Source organism: Mercenaria mercenaria, chromosome 4 (genome assembly GCF_021730395.1).
Source record: "Mercenaria mercenaria strain notata chromosome 4, MADL_Memer_1, whole genome shotgun sequence".
NCBI lineage: Eukaryota > Metazoa > Mollusca > Bivalvia > Venerida > Veneridae > Mercenaria > Mercenaria mercenaria.
In genome coordinates, this window is record NC_069364.1 from 7,767,782 (window position 1) to 7,794,323 (window position 26,542).

The 26,542-nt window shown below is 35.4% G+C and overlaps 1 protein-coding gene across 1 annotated transcript; it reads right to left on the reverse strand.

Moving 5' to 3' along the window:
- Positions 1-26,542, reverse strand: LOC128556183 (mitogen-activated protein kinase kinase kinase 7-interacting protein 3 homolog). The gene is made up of 8 exons (XM_053540329.1): positions 26,435-26,542; positions 18,341-18,445; positions 15,139-16,714; positions 14,590-14,741; positions 13,909-14,005; positions 10,883-11,101; positions 7,213-7,425; positions 1-3,150 (listed from the first exon to the last, which is right to left on the reverse strand). Exons 2-8 carry the CDS (start codon positions 18,422-18,424, stop codon positions 3,101-3,103), a joined length of 2,391 nt encoding a protein of 796 aa, XP_053396304.1. The 5' UTR covers positions 18,425-18,445; positions 26,435-26,542; the 3' UTR covers positions 1-3,100.

Here is a 26,542-nt window from a genome sequence, read left to right on the forward strand (position 1 = left end):
ATATATTTATATATATATATATATATATATATATATTACATTGCTTTAAATAAATATTTGGTAAAAGGAATATTCTCGTAAAGTAATTTATATCTCAAGCAAATATATCTAGGTAAAAAATAACAAGACATACTTGTTTCTATCTTGTGATACAGTAAGTATATTGCTTTAAAAAAGGATGCTTTACACATGCTTGACACCATTAGTGGTGTCAGACTGGCACAGCGGCCTGTCATAAATGAAGCAAGATTTTAATCCAATGTAATGTGTCCTCTCAAAACAAAAATTAGGCAACCATGCTGTTCATAATTCCAAAGTCATCACTTGTATTGAACAGTGGTTGTTGATAATTTCTGAAGTCACATAAATATTTGTAATGTTTCTGCCAGTGCTTGGATATTAATGTTTAGACAAATCAATGTACATCATTTATACTCTCATGTACGTTTCAGCAATCATAATGAACTTGCACGCTAATATGAGAATGGTGCAACAACAATTCAACATGATATTCATATAGTCTAGCTACAACAACAACACGTAGAAGCATGTTTAATACTGAAGCAAGCTTACATCAATAACTGCCTTCAGAGTCTAACACACGAGGATATCTTTGAACTCAAAGCTTGTCTTTCCCGAAATTCTGTTGCGTCAATTATGAGCCGCGCCATGAGAAAACCAACAGTGCGTTTGCAACCAGCATGGATCCAGACCAGCCTGCGCATCCGCGCAGTCTGGTCAGGATCCGTGCTGTTCGCTAACGGTTTCTCCAATTGCAATAGGCTTTGAAAACGAACAGCATGGTTCCTGACCAGACTGCGCGGATGCGCAGGCTGGTCTGGATTCATGCTGGTCGCAAAGCCACTATGTTGGTTTTCTCATGGCGCGGCTCATTAGTAATAATCTGAAAAGTCTTACTTAACTTCTTTCAAGCAAACAACGATCATTAGAATTATTGCACGTGAGCTCTTCCTGCCGATCCACTGAAATTTCTTCTTTCTTTACCTATTACAAAGTCAATTTGACAAACATCTCCTATACTAACGACGTAAAAGTCAAAATGATATTACTCTTGTGTAATACCAAACCAAAATTATTTAATGGTTTTATTTCACTCGTATCAAAGATGTTAAAAAACAGTTTGCAAATTCAAACTGTTTGACTAGAAACAGCCTCAGACTGCCAGATCAGCAGACTGGTTTAATGATTGTGAACAGACTAAAAGCACACAGACTGGTTTTATAGACTAGTTGATTTACGATAATCTGACTTCAAAGATATCCTACTGCAGTTAGCACTTTTTTGTAGAAAACAGAAAGTAAACGTCTTAATGTTTAAATTTTCTAATGTACAAAATTTCATTTTACATAGAATATTTATTACATATGCCAATTTATTTTATTCTATTTTATTTACAAGTTAGATAAATAAATACTATATATCAACTGTTATCACATAGTTAAGGCTAAGATTTATTTTTGCATATACATGTATCAACATTTAAAAATCACTGCAAAATGTTAGCAAAATTTTCAAAAATCCAGAATAACTGCTTGGATGTGTCTGCCTTCGGTGTGAAAGTATTATATGACTGTATACTGGTAGCTTCAAAAATTGTAACGAGATGCATACATAATCATTACTGGTTTAAAGATTTTTTACAAGTTTATGTCAACACAGATGATGAAAGTGCTTTTGCATTACTAAAGCAAGAGAATCATCTGTGTGTGCCAAACTTTGTCTGAGATAGAACAGACATTAGGCAATATGAAAGACAAGAGTTATGGTTTTAGTCAACATCACAACGTAAGAGGGCTACTCTCAATATGAAATTGATGCTTTTTAGACAATTTTTTTCACAGATTTTTTTCTTTCTGTGCCAAATGTGTATGATAAAACAATACAACAACAGAAAAAGCTAGCTCTTTCAGCCCATCACCTTTGCACTTTTTCTCTTTGAAGTAAAATGTTAATCCTTCTTTTCTATTTATTAAGAAAACAAATTTCTCTCCGCACCAATATCTATCCGAAGCCTACTTATTCTACTATCAAGGCAATTTCTTTATACATAATCCTGAAATTTTGAGGGTAGGTCTGTTGTATCAATAGTCTTCACATATGTAAGACTTTTAACAACATATTAAATATAACTAAAATCTCACTGTTACAGAATCTCATCCAAAAATGCCCATATATACTGATGCATTGCGCCTGAAATATTTAGCTTTATTGCCTTTTAACCTTTACACTACTAAATTTCTAAAATCGACTGGTCTCTTATTCAATTTGAACAGTACCATTTATCATTCGAAGGGGTGTTCAATGTATTCATCTTTCCTGGTTTTGCCTTTCACCCAAAATTATACAAACAGAATACTGCATGACCATGATAACAGACAATAGTAACTAAATTTTGAAAACTTTATACTCTAAAAGATAACGAGCCTTTTCAATTTCTCGTTTACACTTAATTATAAATCTGATTTTTTTCTAAGTCATGAAAGGGCTTTCTGCCACCCTGGTATGTTTTTGTTTTTGATAGATCCAAGTACAGATGAACATTTTTTTTTTTTTTTGTAATTCCTATAAGGAACTTCAGAACAACATAGATAAAAGAGCAGACATTCCTGAATCTGAAAATCAAGGACTGGTGTTTATATCTATTAAAACAGACATTATACAAATTAGTCAATACTTTGCTTCCTATTAATATTTATGGAAAAAATCTGGTTATTTTTTATACCAAAGCATTATTGTAAAAGCAGTGATAAATGCATAAGGCAAGTTTAAATAAATACAACAATTGGTGTAACAATTCATAAACTGCATGTCCTTAACAAAATGAAAATTAAAAATGACTTAAAAATCTGTAAAATTTAATATAATGCAAAACAGATTCTGGTAAAAAAATCTGAAGCACTCAAATCAAATGGTGAAATATGACTTATGCTATTAACTAAATATGACTGGTTGGGTTTTGACCAATAAAATTCAACAAAAGCAACCATGGTTAATCAAACCAATCGAAAATGGCACAAATTGTGTTCTTTCATTTGCTGTGATTGGCTGAATCTTGACCAATGAAAAGCTTTGATTCTGATCATGGGCTTGGTGTATTTTGAACTGTGGTAGGATAGGAATCAGGCACATCTAAAATGATAAAATGAAAACAGCATGCATACCAATTAAAATACAAGAAATAAATAAAATCTCAAATACAGTTATACATAAACTATAATAATAATAGTAACTGCTAAAAAGATGGGCTTGCCTGCAAGCCATAAGCATGATAAAAGCATAATTGTGCCGCACCATGAGAAAACCAACATAGTGCATTTGCGACCAGCATGGATCCAGACCAGACAGTCTGGTCAGGATCCATGCTGTTTACTAACGGTTTCTCTAATTGCAATAGGCTTTGAAAGCGAACAGCGTGGATCCTGACCAGACTGCGCGGATGTGCAGGCTAGTCTGGATCCATGTTGGTCGCAAATGCACTATGTTGGTTTTCTCATGGCGTGACTCAATTTTCTTTTCTTTGATCTATCATACAGACTGTGCTACATAAATGGTACAAAACAACAAAGACTGGCAGTCCAAATATTGTGACATGTACACTCCTTATATCATATCACCTCCCATGGGGTAATTTATTTTAACTTTGAAGTATCGCTTTAATAAGAATTTTCAATTATTTATTATGCATAGTGCAGTTTATTTTGACTATCTCACTTACTGAAACAGAGAAAATTTCAAATATAATCTACCTTGATATTTCAATAAACGACTGAAAAACATGAAATAAACAACACCTTGACAATATCACACAGTGGTGACAATTTCATTTTTAATCTATTACCAAGACATTAAACTTGCCCTATGCCAAAAAGAATGATAACCGTTACTCATTTTTTTTTTTTGTCAGACATAAATCTTCTGAAACAAACCCTACATGGTGCCGCATGTTAGATATAAACTAACTTGTACGCTGGGTTACGAACTGCAGACAATAATAACATGAAGAATAGACTTAAGGTAAATTGCATGTAAACTGGCAAAAATATATTTTAACCCAAAGCATTGCGAGTTGAAATCAACCATACCAAAAGCTCTGACACTTCTGTCTTCGCAATATGCAAGTTACCTACATTAAATAAAGTAAAATGCTTCCTCATAAGCTGTTTTATTTCAAGAAGATAGAAAATAGAAAAAAGAGAAGCACACTCGCAAATTCTATAAGACCTAATGAGATCTAATGTGAAAAAATATATTTATGTTCCAAAAAATTTGTTTAAAATTTTAAGCTACTAGTAGCAATACCAGTTTATTTCAAAAATTAGTTTATATTAATCTATTGTAGCTCCATTGTGATGAAAGCTTAAAGCTTATTTGAACCACTCTCAATTCCAAAAACCAGTACTGGTGTCATATGAGAAGTCATGGTCATGACCCTGATGGTTTTCAAACTCATTAGAGTCTTCTTCCTGGAAATACCAGTACCGGTTCTTGTGTCATATGAGAAGATGTGGTTGAGACCAAAGTTGCGCTCGATCTATGACCTTCAAAATTTCATCGTAAATTCCATGTAACTAGTTGCAGTGTGCAGACTTTTTTCACATTTTCACTTCTTGCAAGTAAATGAAAAGGTACATGTAGTGTGAAGTTGCTACAACAAAAAGCATAGGGACAACATTGGGGATACAAAAACGCAAAGCTCACAACACAAAGAAGAAAATAACTTTCTGCAGAAAAATAAAAAATATCTGCTAAAATAGAGGGCAATTATTACAGCAGTGTAATTTCATGTAGCTATATCTTGTATGCAATATAAAAATGAAAGTAAAAATATACAGCGTCAAGATTCCTACAGATTACATATTTCGATTTCACATAAAAAGATAATACATTAAATATGAAACTGAAATTTTGCAGATCTACGAGTATTGTTAAACACTGGTAATGTTTACAAATATAAAATAGCAATTCTCTGACAAATTTTAAAAATACCACTTTTTCACTGCAGACACCTGATCAATATTTTGGCAAAAAACACTATAGATAATGCATCAGATAAACTAGATGTTCAATTATCAAATACGAGGTGCTTTTCATTGAATGACTGAGTTCTGTACTGCCATTTAAGTAGTCATAAACAGTTTGTTTTAACAATCAGTATAACTAGAAATGTGTCCATGGGACACAGATGCCCCCACTACATGACATTAGTCAGGGGCCAGAACTCCTACAATACTGAATGAATCCGGATGCGAAACCCCAGGTGCACAACTACACATGCTGACCAACATTCCTGTAAACTTTGATGATTCTAGGTCAAATACTTTTGGGGCTATGCGCGACACAACATTAAAATGACCAATTTTTACAAAGTCAGGGGCCATAACTCCTACATGACTGGATGAATCCGGACGCGAAACCCCAGGTGCACAACTACACATGCTGACCAACATGCCTGTAAAGTTTTGTGACTCTAGGTCATATACTTTTGGAGCTAGGCACGACACAACATTAAAATGACCAATTTTTACAAAGTCAGGGGCCATAACTTCTACATGACTGAATGAATACGGACGCGAAACCCCAGGTGCACAACTACACATGCTGACCAACATTCCTGTAAACTTTGGTGATTCTAGGTCAAATACTTTTGGAGCTATGCGCGACACAACATTAAAATGACCAATTTTTTACTAAGTCAGGGGCCATAACTCCTACATGTCTGGATGAATCCGGACGCGAAACCCCAGGTGCACAACTACACATGCTGACCAACATGCCTGTAAAGTTTTGTGACTCTAGGTCATATACTTTTGGAGCTAGGCACGACACAACATTAAAATGACCAATTTTTACAAAGTCAGGGGCCATAACTTCTACATGACTGAATGAATCCGGACGCGAAACCCCAGGTGCACAACTACACATGCTGACCAACATTCCTGTAAAGTTTTGTGACTCTACGTCAAATACTTTCAGAGCTATGCATGACAACATTTTCGGAAGGACGGACGGACGGACGGACAAGAGCAAATCTATATGCCCTCCCCCCCAAAGTGGGGGCATAAAAATGGAAATAACTAGCTGATGTTTCCAAAAATAATAAAAATAATTTATTTGATGTGTCTATAATATTTTACTACCTTAATTTTCTTGTTTGACAAATTACGACAACTAGAAAACTGCTGCCTTTGAAAAACTACCTCTGCACAACAACAGTAAAACTGCATTGTTTTAATGTTTACGATTTGTTTGCAGATTTCAATGAGCTCAAACAAACAACTACAACAATAACTATAGACTGGTGTACCATGTACTGAACCAATGGTGTACCATGTACTGACTAATGTACCATGTACTGAATCAATTGTGTACCATGTACAGACTGATGTATCATGTACGAATGGTGTACCATGAACAGACTGGTGTACCATGTACTGAAAGGTGTACCATGTACTGAAAGGTGTACCATGTACTGACTGATGTAACATGTACTGAATGGTGTACCATGTACAGACTGATGTCCATGTAATGAATGGTGTACCATGTACTAAATGGTGTACCATATACTGAATGGTGTACCATGTTATGACTGGTGTACCATGTACAGACTGATGTACCATGTACTGAATGGTGTACCATGCACAGACAGGTGTACCATGTACTGAATGGTGTACCATGTACAGACTGATGTCCATGTCCTGAATGGTGTATCATGTATTGACTGGTGTACCAACAAGTATACCATGTACTGACTGGTGTACCATGTACAGACTGATGCAACATGTACTGAAAGGTGTACCATGTACAGACTGATGTACCATATACTGAATGGTGTACCATGTTCAGACTGGTGTACTATGTACTGAAAGGTGTACCATGTACAGACTGATGTACCATGTACTGAATGGTGTACCATGTACAGACTGGTGTACTATGTACTGAAAGGTGTACCATGTACAGACTGATGTACCATGTACTGAATGGTGTACCATGTTCAGACTGGTGTACTATGTACTGAATGGTGTACCATGTACAGACTGATGTACCATGTACTGAATGGTGTACCATGTTCAGACTGCTCATTCCATAAAAATGAAACAGAAAATTGTTAACAATGGATGAAATGCATGTTATCACATTAATGGTCATGGCAGTAGCAGAGATCAGAATGTACATGAGCGTGGGGAACACTACCTCGAGGACTGAGCGGTGAGGACGTCGACATACTCATTCTTGGCATCTCACAACACTCGCACTTGTTCAAGGCCGGATGATTGAGAAATGTACATGCAGAACAACTCCACTGTTCACCATCGGCGTCAGAATCACCAGAGTTTACCGGCTGCTGGTGAGGTGGGGGTGGCGGAACTTGCGTGGCTGATATGCGTGGAGGCAAAGGAGGAGGCACTGTAAATATAAATAAAATTGATAATTTGTTCTAACCTACAATAACATACACTCAATAAAGTAGTTATTAACACGGTTAAACCAACATATACTTGCAAGTTAATAAAACCATGTAAGTTATGTCACTGCTATTTAAGTTGTTTATAATATATTCATATCATTTCAAAAGTTAAGACAAGAAAACTATTTAAATGGCAAATTCCAAGAAATGGACCAGATTAAAATTCTACCTACACTTCGGCAACACGAAATTTAATGAAAAGATCTCGAGTTTACTGGTGAAATTATGTAGATAAAATTAACATTTATAAGGCAAGTAAGCTTGAAATGAAACAATTTTAGTTACATGTATTTTTAGGGAAACAAACATTTGGAAATTCCTTACAAATTCAGAATAATTTCCAATTACAGACTCAATCATTAATCATATGGGAAAAATACTGCAATTTAAGGTAGCATTGTACATTTTTTACATAAACAGACAGTAATGGCGTAAGTTCCAGGCCTGGGATTCAGTCAAAATCCAAAAACCTGAAAATCTACCTTCTAAAGCCTGAAATCATTAGAGTTATATTTATAAGGAAATACTTGCAGTCAAAAGCCTGAAATCAGGACCAGTCCTGAAAAATCACAGGCCTGCGTAACATCATTTATATCGATAATGTAGAACAAAGCCTGGTCACTAGATGTGGAAATAAAAATTGCTTCATATAATCAAAGGCAACCCGTGAGTAAATTTATCAAAATGGTAACGCTACTTTCTTTTCAAAGATAAAATATGATATTGAACAATTCTGATGCCAAGAAAGCAGTCAATTTGATCACCGAACTGACTCTGGAACTACAACAGGCATTTAAGTCCCTCTTAAAGCGACATGCCTCCAGGTGGCAACTGATATTACTGTAGATATCACAAAGAATACATCAGTCTTGGTTCAGAAGATACATGTATGTATTTTAATGTGTATTATAATAAAGTACAGTTGAATTCCTTCTGTTATCGAGCTGACATATTTTTCTACATTTCTACATATTTTCTTGACTAATCAAGTGTTTATATAGATAAAAACTTCAAACAACGTACAGATTCACTAGAAAATTTCTTTCAATTAGAATTATTAATAAAAGCATTTTCTAAATTTCCAAAAATTAGACTTAAATCTGGAGGCATGCAGCTTTTAAATAGTGGGGTTATATAAGACTTAATCTTATATATCTATAGATCAACATGTGTTTTGCCGAAGTCCCCATTCATTCTATCTTGATACTCAGAAATTAACAATTCCATAACCCAGCATAATAACCTTACTGAAACCACAAAATTTTATGCAAATGGATTTTTTAGTTTAAAAAAAAGATAGGAATATATATTGTACTGATTAAAATATAGGAGGTCCTAAAAACTATAGGAATCAGCAACAAGTCAACTGCTTGCAAATACAAGTTTTGTTAAGAAACGGTTCTCTCAGTATGAATCTATAGCAGGTGCAGTAGTATAGAGGCAATGAAATGTTGAAGAAAGTTGTGTCAAAAGCAGTTGAATACAATTGCAGAGAAAAACTTTCATATGGGAAAAATGGGAAGGGATAAAGTAAGATTTTTTAATTTTGAAGTTGAAAAAGATGAAAAAAAAAGCCAAATAACATAATATTTTTCTCAATGGGTAATAATTAATATCTGTTACCATAGTGATGTCCTGATAAGTAAAACAGAACAATTATGATAATTTTTTATCAAACAGTTAAACAAATTTCAGATCTGGATTTTTAAATGTAAATGTACATTTTAAACATAGCAAAAGTAATAGAACAGAAATGAACTACAATGAAACCATCACATTTATTATATACCTATATAAATTCTGTAAAAAAAGATTTGTTTTGTATTTCACAATTAAATATGAACAGACAGACAAAAATTCCTTATTGTACCTTTTAAATTCCGTATTGTACCTTCCGTATTGTATGCTGCCGGACTATTTTCATAAATATGCATGACCCGACACATTTCTATAAATAGCGCACATAACAACTTCACCAAGTTCCATTTAATATCGATAAACATTGAAGATTTCGTTCAAGAACAAAACAAGAATCAAAATGGTAAAGGTATATAATAAAAGGGTCATTATAACAGTAGACTGATCTGGGACTTAGTATTCGGCTCTCGTAGATTTTGCAAGGTCAGATCACACTCGGCACTTGCGCACCTCGTGAGATCCGATCTGGCAAAATCCACTCGAGCCGAATACTTCATCCCAGATCAATCTACTATTATAATAACCCTATTTTATCATACAAGAGCTGTCTGTAAGACAGCAAGCTTGACTTTTCTCAGTGCTTGACTCTGAATTAGAGCTTTGCCAGTAAAAACTTTATAAAACTTTAACCAAAAAATTCTAAGTTAAAAAGGGGCATAACTCTTTCAAAATTCAAACAGAGTTCTGGGGATTGTTTCTCCTGGTGTAGACTTTGATAGTTAATAGTTATTTTAAGTTTCAAGTCAATAGCTTTGATAGTAACAGAGATATTTGACTTTATCAGAAACTTATACCAACAGCGACGCCAGGACGAGTGCAATAGCTCTACTTTTTCATCGAAAAGTCGAGCTAAAAATATGACTTGAACACTGTAGTATGTCATTTTTCTAAATGACGGACTCGCTATAACCATTCAAGCAATCATTGGTAATCAGAGGTACATTGATGGCACCATTCCAAAAACCACCAACTGCACTTTAGCCAATTAACATTTTTTTAAAGTTTAGGAACATACGCTTTTCCACTAATCTTAAGCCAAAATATCCAACTTCATAGCCAAAGTAAATGTTGCAAAACTGTCATGATATGAAATACATTTATAATTTTAATTTCAGACGTTTTCATACTGAAAAGCCTATGTTGCAGGAAGTTAAAAGACACCAGTTTGCCAAATAATTCTAGGCCCCATTTCAACCAATGCTTAGCACTTATCCTAGTTTCGATATTCTTTCGCGAAAAATTTGAGACAATATAATAATTAATATGAATATTATGTCCACTTAATGATAAATATTTAAAGGTTATTAGCTTAGTATCAGGAAAATTGCACAAGTTCTTCAGCGGAAATATTGTGCAACTTTAAAAGAGCTAAATATCCTTCCGCTAAAGAACAAATGTATATTTCCCCCGATACAAAGATAACATTTTTATTACATACGTATCTACACTTATAAATGGTATGTAAAATATTATGAAATTGTTCAATAGCCTGAATAAGACTGACAATACTGAACTAAATAAAAGAATTAATGCAACAACACATTAAATTACGTCATGCACCCGATATGAAATTCAGGCGTTAGGACATGGAAAAATATTGACGTTTCCGGTACCATTGTAATTTAACGGGGAAAAGAAACGAGTATGTAATAATGACAGATACCCGTCTGATTGTAAATAAATGGTTCATATTCTTACCATCTCTTGGTTGTGGATCTCGGGGAGGGAGCTCTGGAGGGATTTCTGGTGGGGGTCGTGTTGGCGTAGTCACAGTAGTTGTAACAGAAGTTGTAACTGTTGACGTGAATGTTTTGGGAGGTGTCTGTGACGCACTTGCATATATCGAACCACGCTGTCCCGTGTTCATGTTCTTGTAAAAATTTTGTTGTTCTAAAGGATCTAGTACTCCTAACGGAGCTGAACAAAAAATAATAACATAAATACCTATCAAATACATATGACTATACAACATTTAGAAAAAGGCCCTGTATCGCTCACCTGACCTATTTACCTAAAGATCATCAAGATCAACATTCTGATCAAGTTGCATTAATAGCTTTTCCTTTGATTTGGCCCGGTGACCTAGTTTTTAACCCCACATGACCCAGATTCAAACTTGACCTAAAGATCATCAAGATTAACATTCTGAGTAACTTTCATGAAGATACAGTCATAAATGTGGCCTCTAGACTAGTAACAAGCTTTTCCTTTGATTTGACCCAGTGACCTAGATTCTGACCCCGCATGACCCAGATTCGAACCTGACCTAAAGATCATCAAGATTAACATTCTGACCTGACCAAGTTTCATGAAGATACAGTCATAAATGTGGCCTCTAGAGTGTTAACAAGCTTTTCCTTTGATTTGACCTAGTGACCTAGTTTTTTACCCCACCTGACCCATATATGAACATGAACCATAGATCATCAAGATTAACATTCTGACTTAGTTTCATTAAGATATGGTCATACATGTGGCCTCTACAGTGTTAACAAGCTTTTCCTTTGATTTGACCTGGTGACCTAGTTTTTGACCCTAGATGACCCAATATCAAATTCGTCCCAGATTTTATTGAGGGTAACATTCTGATCAAGTTTCATGAAGATTGGGCCAAAATTGTGACCTCTAGAGTGTTAACAAGCTTTTCCTTTGATTTGACCTGGTGACCTAGTTTCTGACCCCAGATGACCCAATATCAAATTCATGCAAGATTTTATTGAGGGTAACATTCTGACCAAGTTTCATTAAGATTGGGCCAAAATTGTGACCTCTAGAGTGTTAACAAGCTTTTCTTTTGATTTGACCTGGTGACCTAGTTGTTGACCCCAGATGACCCAATATCGAACTCATCCAAGATTTAATTGAGTTTAACATTCTGACCAAGTTTCATTAAGATTGGGCCTAAATTGTGACCTCTAGAGTGTTAACAGTCAAATTGTTGACGACGATGACAGACGACGGACACAGGGCGATCACTAAAGCTCACCTTTGAGCACTTCGTGCTCAGGTGAGTTAAAAAAACTCATGACTATGAATAGGGATGTTGATATTCCATTAGTTTAATAACTGATTAACCATTAAACCTTCCAAACACTTAACTGGTTAACAGAAATTCTGTAACAGAATAAACTGTGCTGCATCAATTTCTCTGTTTGCAGTCACCTGCACTTGTCTGTAAATTATCAAATGTGTTGACAACAAGATATAAGTTAACTCTTTCAAATATTACAAACATTTAATATACAGAGAGATAATATAAACTCACAAAACTATTGTTTTTGTTATGAATAATGCTATAGTTTTCACAGGCTGACCATATTTAGATTCTACATTGCAGACTAATTCATAAAAATTTTAACAAGAGCTGTCGGAGGACAGCAACGCTCGACTATTCAACAGCCTTGTCGACTGAATGAATAAGGAAGTCGAAAAAGGGACATAATTTAGTAAAAAAGCAAAATAGGGTTATGGAACCTACATAGTGCTTATCAGCTCATGACAGTGGACAAGTGTGTGAAGTTTCAATCCATTCCCATTAGTGGGTACTGAGATACCAGCTTACATATAGGAATTTAACCAAAAACTCCTAAGTTGAAAAAGGGGCATAATTTTGTAAAATGCAAAGTTGAGTTATTGACCCTTTGCATTGCATGTCATATCATGACAGTGAACAAGCGTGTGAAATTTCAATCCTTTCCCATTAGTGGTTACTGAGATACCAGCTAACATACAAAAACTTAATCAAAAATTTCTATGTTGAAAAAGGGGCATAATTTTGTAAAAAAGCAAAATAAAGTTATGGGACCTGCTTTGTGCATGTCAGATCATGACAGTAAATAAGTGTGTGAAGTTTCAATCCATTCCAATTAGAGAGTACTGAGATACCAGCTTACATACAAAACCTTAACCAAAAAATTCTAAGTCGAAAAAGGGGCATAATTTTGTAAAAAAGCAAAATAGAGTTATGGAACCTGTGCAATGTAAGTCAGTTTATCACAGTAAATAAGTGTGTGAAGTTTCAATCCATTCCCACAAGTGGTTACTGAGATACCAGCTTACATACAAAACCTTAACCAAAAGTTTCTAAGTCGAAAAAGGGGCATAATTTTGAAAAAAAGCAAAATAAAGTTATGGGACCTGCTTTGTGCATGTCAGATCATGATAGTGAATAAGTGTGTGAAGTTTCAATCCATTCCAATTAGAGAGTACTGAGATACCAGCTTACATACAAAACCTTAACCAAAAAGTTCTAAGTCGAAAAAGGGGCATAATTTTGTAAAAAAGCAAAATAGAGTTATGGAACCTGTGCAATGTAAGTCAGTTTATCACAGTAAATAAGTCTGTGAAGTTTCAATCCATTCCCACAAGTGGTTACTGAGATACCAGCTTACATACAAAACCTTAACCAAAAATTTCTAAGTCGAAAAAGGGGCATAATTTTGTAAAAAAGCAAAATAGAGTTATGGAACCTGTGCAATGTAGGTCAGTTTATCACAGTGAATAAGTGTGTGAAGTTTCAATCCATTCCAACAAGTGGTTGCTGAGATACCAGCTTACATACAAAAACTTAACCAAATCGGGACGCGGACGCGGACACCGACGCATGGGCGAGTCCAATAGCTCTACTATTCTATGAATAGTCGAGCTAAAAACAGCTTATTACAGCCTCACAAAAATATCTGGTTTTACAGTACATATACCAATTAGGTGATTATTACACTTACTTTGACCGTTATTGAAGAGATCAATCTCCCGTGTCATTAACTGGATATCTGCCTGAAGTTGGAGATTGTCTCCCCTTAGTTTGGCTAAATCTACAGACTGAAAATGAAGAATGAAATGATTTACTTTGCATAAAAACAGTAATTTTTTAAACAACTTTATACAACGTGACCTGTATATGTATGTCAGATTGTCATAGGAAAAACAGGAATTTATATCGTGACTCCTCCCACACTGCCCTTTGTAATATGTATTATTCTCACAATCACTGTGCATTAATTAACAAATGCATCATTTTAAAAGTATGCAACACTGGATAAATTACAGCAAAAAAAAAAATACATGAATTGTGGATAATTTTCAAAAAAATGTAATCTTTACAATTAAGACAAAACATCACAACAATTTCACATCAAATTCGTAATATATGCAACAACATGCATCTGAAATTTGCATTCATATCTTAATTCTGCTCTCCTCAGAATGTGTAAAATAGAACTTACAGATGGAAAGACAGATGATTTAGAACTTACAGGTGGAAAGACAGATGATTTAGAACTTACAGGTGGAAAGACCGATGATTTAAAATTTACAGGTGGAACGACAGATGATTTAGAACTTACAGGTGGAAAGACAGATGATTTAGAACTTACAGGTGGAACGACAGATGATTTAGAACTTACAGATGGAAAGACAGATGATTTCTGTCGTTTTCGTTCTATCACATGACTTTCTAATGATGTCACCTCCCCTTTTAATTGAGCCAATCTTTCTTCAGCCAATCTTAAATCCTCCACAAGTTTATCCATCCGGGACTTTTGATGAGACAATAATGCTAAAACAACATTGAAATTATTTATCATTTGCTTCATAAATATATTTAAGAGTTGGATTCCAACAGGTTAAATATTATAAAACATCTATAAAAAGAGCCAATTCTTAAAGAAAAAGAAATTTATGGTCATTTACAGTTGTTTTCTCCTTTTGTAAGGTCTACAGGTCAGATACAATAACATCAGAGTAGTTTTTCTTCTCAACACATGCCAAAAAGTTACTACATGTAACTTAAGAGTGAAAATTCTCTAAAAACACAAAAAGATGTTCCAGTTCAAACCATATCCTTGAAATAAGTAATTTTGTTCCCAAAAAATACTTAGTTAGTCATAGAAGCTAAATTAAATTTAGATTTCATACTGAAAAAAAAAATTGAAACAATTCTGAAAGATTCATACCTTGAAGATAAGCAGGATCATCCTGCAGACTGCCTGATCGTGGTCTCTCTCGTGCCGCCGAGGATTCTGAACTAAGGCTACTTGGACTAGATGCTGGCGACATGAATGGCTGTGTGGGTATGTTACGATATTCCATATCAGAAACAAAAACAGAATTACTATCTACACTAGCACTCTTTTGTATTGGGCCATGCGGATGGCCAGGTACCCGGCACTCGGGTGGCATAGGCGGAAATTGAAGAAAACCACCATCGTCTCGACTAGTGCCAGACCCTTGAAAGTTTATCACAGTTGGACGCTCTGGTGTGTAGTGTCTGTTCACATAATGTTGCTGTGATTCCGGCAAGGGATTTTCATTTGACTGGGAATACTGACCCAGCATCACATTCTTTTGAACAGTCTGTGGGCTTACACCACCCGGATTGGAATTTGAAGTTCCAGCAATTTTGTTAAAGAATTGAACACGGGATTGCACACCTAAGCCCCTTTGAGGAGTTTTTATTTCAACTAAAACAGGTCCACTCATATTTTGAGGGCTTGGTTGGCAATCGTTCATGGAAGGGTTACGTACAATATTTGGGGACGAACAAGGATCATTATACGAACCATGAACATTTACATTATTTTGACCACCAGGTGATAGTATTGGGCGTTCAACAAGCGGCACTGTGTTCATCTGTGTATTTGGACTAGCCGTCGGATTTTGAAGATAGATCATCGCCTGAGAAGAATGTTGTGATTCGTACTGCTGTTGTCCATATCCTCCGAAAGTACGCTGTTCCTCAACTGGAGACCTGTATGGTGAGGTCACAGCCGAGTTGTGATTTACATTATACTGTGAAATTGGCGAGGAACGATGATCAGATGAAAATGCTGTGTTCTGATTAGCTGTATAAGCTACTTTATGATAGGGGTTATTATAATGCACAGGATGTTGAACCCAGCCTCGATTTGGAGTCATTGGCTGTGACGGGTTATTTTGAGTCACATGACCGCCCAAACCACTGTGATTAGAAGCTATCCGAATTTGAAAATAATTTGGCTGCTGATTTACAACACTAGGTTCTCTGCTAGTCTGTATATGCTGAACCTCAATTTGACGTAAATTTTGTTGTGACGAACTAAGACTAACAGGGTTCCCTGAGGGGTTTTGTCCATAACCTCCGCCATACTGAAATGTTCTATTTCCATATGGTTGAACACTTTGTACATTGTTACAACTAATATTTGGAATTTCAGCAGTGTTCTGATCACCCCTATACATATCCATGAATTGATTAATTTCATTCGGTAAAATCGGAGCAGTAGGCGGGTGGTTATCGTCAGTGCCTATAATTGGTCCGCGATATCCAGGTACATTCATTAAACTGTGACTTGAATTGAACGGAGGCCTCGATGACGCACTGCTGGAACTAGCATTACTCATGTTGCTGCTGGAGGAGTCGCTTCGAGGTCTCGGTTCACCAAGGTTTAATTCACTTAATCGATCATTCACCTGGCAGTTTTGATTGCCAAATAAATATTTCGGACTTTCATTGGTTAACATTTCGATACATCTCTCCCTATCATTACCAAACTGAAAAACAAAAAATATCTTGCAATATTATAACAATCACATAATAATTTCATTTTCTACCTTTTTGTCTATGCTAAAGTACATACATGTACATAATGTATTTTATTCAAATAGTCTGCTCAAGATCCATCGAGAAGCTGGTAAGAATTTGTTCTATGTACATACATGTACATATGTATTTCATTCAAATAGCCCGCTAAAGATCCATCGAGAAGCTGGTAAGAATTTGTTCTTCTATTCTGAATCCTGGCAGCCCTTCAGTCTAGTCAGGTGGAACATCTTAACAAACTGCAGAGAAGTCCATATTAAAGGAATGTGTCAAATGAAGTTTAGTGAAGACCCATCAAACAGTTCATGGGAAGTTGTATGAATAAAAAAAGATCTTTCTTTTTAAGCTCAGGCAGCTCCTAAATGCGATTAAAAAGAACCATTTCAAATTTTGAACAAACTTGAGAAAAGAGATCCATGCCAGGCTGCAATAGACTAAGCATGGTGCAATTCTGACCAGTAGTTTCAGACCGAGACTGGCTGAAGTTTTAGTAAAAATGTAGACATATACAGGGCTCCAGATAATTTGTTTGGCCTATGAGTATTTACTCATCATAACTTTTGTGAATGAGTAAAATGGTAAAATCTGAAAATGACTAGGAGTAATTTTACTCCTGAAAATTTGTAAATGTGAAAAAAACAGAAATCAGTTTTATAACATTTATTGGGTGTAGGTAACAACCATGAATTTGTTTGCAGTTCAGTTTCAATTCAGCATTCAAGTTTTTGCTTCTTTTTTCTTCCTTGGCTTGCTTTGGCTTCACACTCGCTACTGAACAGAATATTCAATATACCTTTAACTACGTTTTAGGGATCATTTTTGTTGGATTAATGAATACTTAAGAGTGTTTGTTCACTTTTTACATAATCTTAGAAAGAGACATTATTGTTGTTTACTCCACACCGGAAGTTGATATTTTAAATAGAGTAAAATACACTACCATATCATCAATATTTATTCCCAACAATTTGATTTACGCACACATTGAGTGTAAGATATAGTTTACCTAGGTTAATAGAGTACCATTCAATGTGAGTCACTGTGTACATTCTTTGTGGGAGAATTAATGCCAAAAGTGCTCTGTTATGTGATTCAGATTTTGTTTAGGCTAGTAAAATGTCATTGCATGCATTTCTGTAATTTCCTGTACGTTTTTATACGCTTAAAAAATATCAGACATGCGTATATATGCATTATTTCAAAGCGTAATTTATGCTAAAACGCATCTTATCTGGAGCCCTGCATATGAAGATTGACCTAGGCAATCACAATAACTCACTTTGAGCACTGTGTGCTCAGTTCAGCTAGAAAATGCTTTATGTTTTATGCATGCATGTATAACAGTGTGAATATTTTTAAAACAGCAGGAAATTATTGCTAGGTCATCATCAGGTGATTAAAATTAATCATAAATGTGATTATATACATGTACTTTTAAATTATTTTCAATGATATATCAAACCTGCAGCCACCAGATTAGCAGAATCAGACAGTAACAGTAATAGCATCATAGTATTAAAATACTATTTATAGGGATTTCTTACGCTGATGTCAATCTCTCTATAACAAATATTTACCTGTGTCATGTATTGTTTTACTACAAAATCAGGAACTTCAGGGTAACGTTTCCTTAACTCCCAAAATAGGTTTGCATCGGCCATGTCTTTTCATCTTTTCTTTAACTGAAAACGTAAATATAATCTTTCAGGTAATTTATTCAAGCATGAAACACAATACGTATGACCTATATGCATCAAGAAAAATATACGTCCTACATTTGACCTATATGCACTGGTTACATTTATCAGTAATAGTTTCATCATTTATTTAAACATATTATTTTTCATATAAAGAAGGTAGTTGTTCTGTTTGGGGAAACTGTAACTTCCCTAGCTTCTTCTTCTTGGCATTCACCTAGCTAAAGTGTACCTGGCCAAAGCCACCTTAACTTCCCTGGCTAAAGTGAACCTGACCAAAGCCACCTTAACTTCCCTGGCTAAAGTGTACCTGGCCAAAGCAACCTTAACTTCCCTGGCTAAAGTGTACCTGGCCAAAGCAACCTTAACTTCCCTGGCTAAAGTGTACCTGGCCAAAGCCACCTTAACTTCCCTGGCTAAAGTGTACCTGGCCAAAGCAACCTTAACTTCCCTGGCTTAAAAGTGTACCTGGCCAAAGCAACTTTAACTACCCTGGCCATAGAAAATTGTAACCCCTACCCCTACCCCGCAAACTGTAAATTCCTTTAGCAAACTGTAACTTCTCTTAGCAAACTGTAAATTCCCTGAACAGAGCACTGATAAGCATTTTTGTCTTTCAAAGAATATGGTAGAAGATCAGAGTGCTGAAAAGATAACAGAATGGTGAATAACCCTTTTACACTTAAAATATAAATTGTATAAATACAGTATCAACATCACGTCAATGCACTACACAGTAACTCTAATTTCAAATTCTCACCCAATGTAAACAGTAAACACATATAAAATTTCACTTAATTCCTGGGGTAATGTACATGTCACTTGTGGTTTAAGCAAAACTGTTTTCTACAAATTTATAGACAGCAACTGTATTAACAAAAACTTCCTTATCCTACCAAGGAAGTTTATCTTATAAAATAATAACTTTAATATATTATATTCAAAAACACAACCATTGTACATAGAACAATATAAATACTCTAATTCAATATTTATAGAAAAAACGTGTTGAAAGGCTGGAATAGGAAATGATTCATTCAAGATAATCAAGGTCAAACATGTATAAGATAACCACATGATCTGTAACAAAATTTCAACACTACACCTACTAAATGTCAAAATAAATAAACATTTCAAGTTTGGGGAAATTCCCAGCTTCTATAAATAGAACAGCACAAAAATATGTCCATTTCCCCATTATGAACTCTCAAAAAAATCATTCCAATTATGATACATATATTAGTTATACTGCAACCTAATTCTATTCAACAAACCTTTTTTTTCTCAGTACAGTCATACAGAAGTATAGAAACATTGCTGAATAATTTTTGTTACATTGTAGAAACAAAATTTGGTTCAAACGTAAGTGTAATTTGGCTGGGTGTGAGCCATGGAGGACGCTAGACATCTTCCCTGACCGGTTTCATTCAGCAGTTGTGAACTTCTTCAGAGGATCTGACCATAATAAATTAATAACCAGGCAAGGTTAGTTTGCATTATGTGCAGTGTGATGCTGTATATTGCATATATATCCTCTGTTTGACTTTTACATGGCTAACTGGGATACTCTTGGTGCCAGTATGGTGCTGTTTTTAATCTATTTTTAGGTTGGTGCAAGAGTTGGCAGTGATGATCTATTTTAGTCGTGCCAGAATGGTGCAGTTCTGTTAGATCTTGTGTGACATCTAAATCAATGAGATCATACACTGTGATCTAGAGACAGAAAATAACACAAATACAAGATGCAACAGGAAATACTTTTGGCCCCACCAGCTTCACACTCTCCACCCAGTAGGGATCAATATTTCCAGACAGAATGGGAATACTCAGCCACTTCATTTCTCAGGGTTTTTTCTAGCTAATTTGGGAACATAGCCTATACCCCCAAAATTGGGAATTTTGACATGTAAAATTTTAATGTTCCAAATTGGGAAATAGTTAGTGCCATAGGATATAGTAAGGATGTGTTGAAGCACTTTCTCACACTTGTTTCACATTGTACTTCCATCACAAAATTGTCCATAATTTGGTCAATCTTTGTGCAATTTCGATGAAATTTTTTTCAGAATGTAGACTGGGAATTTTTGCACTCATTTTAGGAAAAATACATACTTTTTGGCATTGGGAATATAGCCGAATAACGGCTATAAAAACGGCCGAAAAAAAACCTGTTTCACTTATATGTTTTTCTTTCATTCCCATGCTACCCATAGTAAGCAAAGTATAAATAAAGTATTGGCAACAACCCATTTATCTTTCAGGTGCAAATGCACTAGTTTGCTTACTTATATGAATATATATAACTAACCAAAAACCTACAGCACATAAATAACACTATACATGCATAAATCCAAGTTTTTTCTGTAATGTTGATGAAAGTATAAAGTATGCGAAGTGTCTCTGCAATATGAAATATTGAGACAATGTGACTGGTGCATGATGAAAGATTTACCACTTCTTCAATATGCATAGTACCCATTCACCAAACTGTGTGTTTTAGGTGAGAAATGCGCTTTTACTGAAATGGGTTAGTCAGAGCTCCAGATAAGCTGCGTATTTGCGTATTTACGCAATTAAAATTGCAGAAAACCCAATTGAATTCATACAGTGTGCGTACTGAAACGCAATTAAAATTCCTAATACCCAATTCGTAAAAAATAGCTTGCGTATCGCATTTTCCTTATAACTAGAACGGGTACGAGACTTTAACGCTAGATTTGACTGACTGGTTATACGTTACTGCAGAACAGGTTGCAATTTATCGGAAAAATAACAGGACCATTCAGTCGGCTGATCGGTGTTATTTGGACGCTTTGTAAACAATTTTACGCCGATAAAATGTAAAGAGGTTGCAGGAAAAAACATTGTTGCAGCACAAACAAACAAATTAGTGGGATATTTTGCTGTTCAACAATGACAGTTATCTGTTTGTGACGATGTAGTGTCACCAATACTGGATGACATCTTTTGGGAGAATGCATATTGCGGTGACCACATCGTTCGGGATATTGTGGATGAACTGATCTCAGACTGCATTAAAAGTGAAAAAGAAAACAACAGTATGAAACATTCATTACAATTTTAAATACATTTTTGTATTAAACATTGAAGGGCGCCATTAAAATACTTAGTCAGTCCTGTTTAATGATATACTGTAAGCAAAAAAATACTTAATTGTTAGTGCGAGATTGGTAAAATACCCAATTGGTTTTAGCAAATACCCAATTACTTCTGAAAAGGCTGGGTAATGATATTATTTTTACCCAATTCAAATTTCCAATACCCAATTCAGACAAAAAGTGATGGGTAAATACCCAATTGCACCAAAAGCTTATCTGGAGCTCTGGGTTAGTACATCTTCTTGTTCATGACCATGGTTCTTAAAGTATACTTAGGGGTAGGGTATAACACGTACAGTGATTTTTTTCTTTCTGGTCCGGTACCAATGTCACAGGGGTGTAAAATTCAACTCGCTGGCTTGCATTTACACTGGAAGTCAGGCCAGGACAAGTGAAACTTCCTGTATACTCAATTGACTTTGCAAGTAATTTTTATAGCATGTCCAAAATTCATCTTAATATGTTCTGAATTACCTTGCAAAAATATGACAGTAATATTAAAGTCAATACACGCTTCAAAATTCGATCGAACAATTATCACGATTAACAGGTCACTGGTGCCAGTGCCTTATGACAAGATTGTGATTCACTTGTCCAGGCTTTCAAGTGACCTTTGATGAAAAACTAGGAGAAAAGTAGGAGCCTCTGCTATAAAAAGTAGAATAGTAGGAATCTGATGATAGATAGTAGGAATTTAAATGAGAACAAACTCGGGCCCAGATCCAGAAATATTTGATGGGGAGGGGGGCGGAGGCATCAGTTTTAGAACAAAAGTGTCAATGGTGAGGTGCTAAACAAAAGCGTCAACAGTGAGGTTTATAGCGCCAAGCAGGGGTAAGTACAGGGAAGGGGGCTTTTGTCCGTGTTTGAGGGGGGGGGGGGGGTTGAGTGGGGTCTGCCCCCTAAAGTTTTTGATACACATTTGTACAGGTATGAAATGGTGGCCACATGCACTTTTTTGTCTAAATTTTGAGGTACTGGAGGTGTACTCCCCTCACTTTAGTGGTGGTGGGGAGGGGGAGGTCAGGGGGCTGTCCCCCTGGAAACTTTTGAAATACAGGTATGAAATGTTGGGCTCTGGTGCATTTTTTTGGTCTTAATTTTGAGGTACTAGGAGGGGTACTTTCCTCATTTTAGAGGGGTCAGGGTGTTCTCCCCCTGGAAAATATTGAAATATAGGTATGAAATGGAGGCATCTGGTGCGTTTTTGGTTCTAAATTTTGAGAAAATATTAATCCTTTACCAAAATAGTTTGGTGCAATTTTGATGAGTGTAGGTCTCAGCAAACTGGGGTGCATGGGCACCCTCTACCCAGCCCTGGATCTGGGCCTGAATCTTTTACATTTACTCACAATTACACAGCAGGACAAAATGAAATAAACTTCAATACAATATATAAGGTTTGTCTATTTTCATGATGCTTTGAGGTCCCCATTGTACATAGCTATCTGCAATCTCTTATGCTTCAATATTAAGGTCACTGACCTTAGGTCAGTTTCAACTCACATTACGAACTGTCAGCAGGTTTCTGCATGCATAAGAGGTCACCAGCAGCATGTCAAATTCAAAGGTTTCTAAAGCCTCACCAGTACACCATCAGTCCTTGATATTATGTACAAAATTCATTATACAAATAGGCTAACATTATTTGTTAACAAATCCTCTTCTTTCGATAAAAAAGTAGGAACAGTAGGAGTTTAACAAGAGCTGTCACTATTGGTTTTCAAGATGATTTTTTAAAAAATGTTGACGGACACACGACCGACGACACACGACGGACATTGAGCGGTCACAAAAGCTCGCCATGAGCCTTTGGCTCAGGTGAGCTAACAAGTAGCAACACTTTTGAACAACTGCAAAAAAAAAGTATATTAGCAACCTGCCGTATCATTATGATCCGTATCTGTATGTACATTAATACAAATATATTCTATATTTGCGTTTTTTTGTCACACTGACGTTCTGATGAAGACATAAAGGTTGAAACTAGTAAAGAATGTGTTGTCTTGGTAATTTTAAATCCCTTTTTTTTTAAGTTCTGTAGACACTTGCCAAGCAGAGAGCTAAGAAAGTCACTTCACTGGAAAATGGGATCTCATTTGGTTGATATAATATTTCTCTCATTATTCATTTTGTGAAGGTATGTTTTATTTCCAAAGTTTTTTTTCTGTCTAAAGTGAATATATCAGAGCTCCAGATAAGCTGCATATTTACGCAATTAAAGTTGCAGAAAACCCAATTGAATTCATACAGTGTGCGTACAGAAACGCAATTAAAATTTCTAATACCCAATTCATAAAAAAATCACTTGCGTATCACATTTTCCTTATTATAGAACATGTACGAGACTTAACGCTACTAGACAACTGACTGGTTATACGTTACCAAAGAACAGGTTGCTATTTATCTTAAAAATTACAGGACCATTCTGTCGGCTGATCGGTGTTATTTGGGTGCTTTGTAAATAATTTTTACCCCGATAAAATGTAAGAGGTTGCAAAAAACATTGTTGCAGCACAAACAAACAAATTAGTGGGATATTTTGCTGTTATCTGTTAGTGACGATGTAGTGTCACCGATACTGGACAACATCTTATGGGAGAACGTATATTGAGGTGAACAGGTGAACACATCGTTCGAGATATTGATCTCCGGCTGCATTAAGAATGTAACAAAAATGTCTTTGGTACTACGAATTAAAATACACATGTTTACATTGCTTATAGGCATGTAAAAACAATTTTAAAAAGAGAGTACTGTTTTACATATAATTAATCACATTTCATAACAATTTTAAATACATTTTTTATTAAACATTGAAGGGTGCCATTAAACGACTAATGTCGTTAGTCAAACCTCAGGTTAGTGATATATACCATGTATACTTTAAGCGTACACAATTTAATTTAAGCCACAAGAAAAAATACTCAATTGTTCATGTGAGATTGGTGAAATACCCAATTGGTTTTACCAAATACCCAATTACTTCTTAAAAGGCTGGGTAATGATATTATTTTTACCCAATTCAGACTAAAAGTGATGGGTAAATACCCAATTGCACCAAAAGCTTATCTGGAGCTCTGATATATGCTTGTATATGTCCAAGAAAACCGTGTATCATTTGACTGTAAACTGTCATGTCACAACTGGTACTGTCACTGCATCACTATGAAAAACAGACATACACTGGGACCCCATTATAACGCTGTCGTCGGGGACCAAGGTTCGAGACCCGCGGATTTAGCGGGGTTAAATCTATAATGCGGGTTGATCGTATCAGCGGTATATGCATACCCCACCCACCGGTAATGTAATTAGACGTATTTTGGACCTGTTTTATGTTAATAAGAAAAAGAATCGTATAAACGCGACATTTATTAACCTTAAATGTTACTGAAAAATTTAAAAAGAATTATAACGCTGTGTTCATCTTCTCATTTTGTCCGTGATTCTAAAAGAAATTGGAATTGTAGATCCCGGAAGGAAACATATATAACACTGTGTGAGGGAGTGCGCGGTCGTGAGAATTACTATGCAATTCAACTGCACTGGGGTTTATGTCAACTAAAAGAGAAAAAAAGCGACAGTCTATTACAAAATTAATTTTGAATACATGAAGAAATCGATAAATAAGATAGAAAATTGTTAAAATCACCGTCGTTAATATACGATATTAAAAAGGGAGAACAATCTCATTATGCGTTTCAGGCATCGAATCTTCGATGAAACTGAGTATGATGATTACGAAAAACGGCTGCAATTTATTACAAAAACTGGGCCTGTTGTGTCGATTTTTTATTCACATCAAGTGTTCATGTCATCCGCATAATTGGTGCAAACTTAAAAAGTTTGATAGTTGACTGACCAATGTTACACACTTGTTATGCAAACAATCTAATTTTGACACGTACTGATTGCCTAATTGTCACATGTCACATGTATTCAAACTTTAACAACGGCGATACGCAAACAAGTAAGCTAGCAGACAATTATTGATTTTTGTCACAGTTGTCATGGCAAAGGTGTTAAAGTACAAAGTATACAGTTTTAATGCTGGTTATGATCAAATTAAATAACATCCGCAGACTCGTTCTTTTTTTTTTTGAAGTTTTTTTTTACCCCCGAAAATTCCGGAGCCAAGCGGCTACCGCGTTACATTATAACGAATACCGCGGTACATCTAGTAGCGTTATAACGGGTTTCGAGTGTAATTCCAGTAATCACTTATAATCACTAAGATTTATCATATTTATCAAGTAAAAATCCTTAGCAATTTCTTAATACTTAAATTATCAAAAAAAATTGTTTTGATCAGGGTATATTACCAGATCAAGGTAATTTGCCCCCACTGAGAGTTGTTTCCAGCCTGCTCTTCAATTATTTTGAAAGAAATACTGGATAGGATTCCTTTTATGCAATAAATGTCACACATAATCTGGTTTTCCAATCAGGTGCAATGTGCCTAATCATATAATACATTTTTGTACTGCAATAAACAGAGCAGACCAATTCTAAATCTAAATTCCAGGTTACAGGCAACTTTGCATAGATCCAACAACACAGACCTGCACAACACATTCGTTAACCTTCTGAAAATGAAAGGCGCCAAATGAAACACTGACTTCAGTTTATCACTAGATATAAACATCAAAATTAAACAAAACAGCAATTCGAATAAACAGGTTACTGTCATAAAATATGTAACAAATTATTATACTGAAATGTGGCCTTGTTTTTTGACTTTGTTTTTCCAACATAACAAAACAAAGGCTGTTGATATTACATGACCTGGTGATCGCGTGGAATATGGTGTCATGTGTTATAAAAAGGAGCTCATTTTTGTCCTGCGACATACCAGATATTCAATCGCTTTGCCAGTAGCTGGGAAAAGTTGCAAAAATTTTGACGTTTTCTGTCTATTTTGCTGGGATATGGCGGACGTGATTGCGCATGCGTGCTTTAG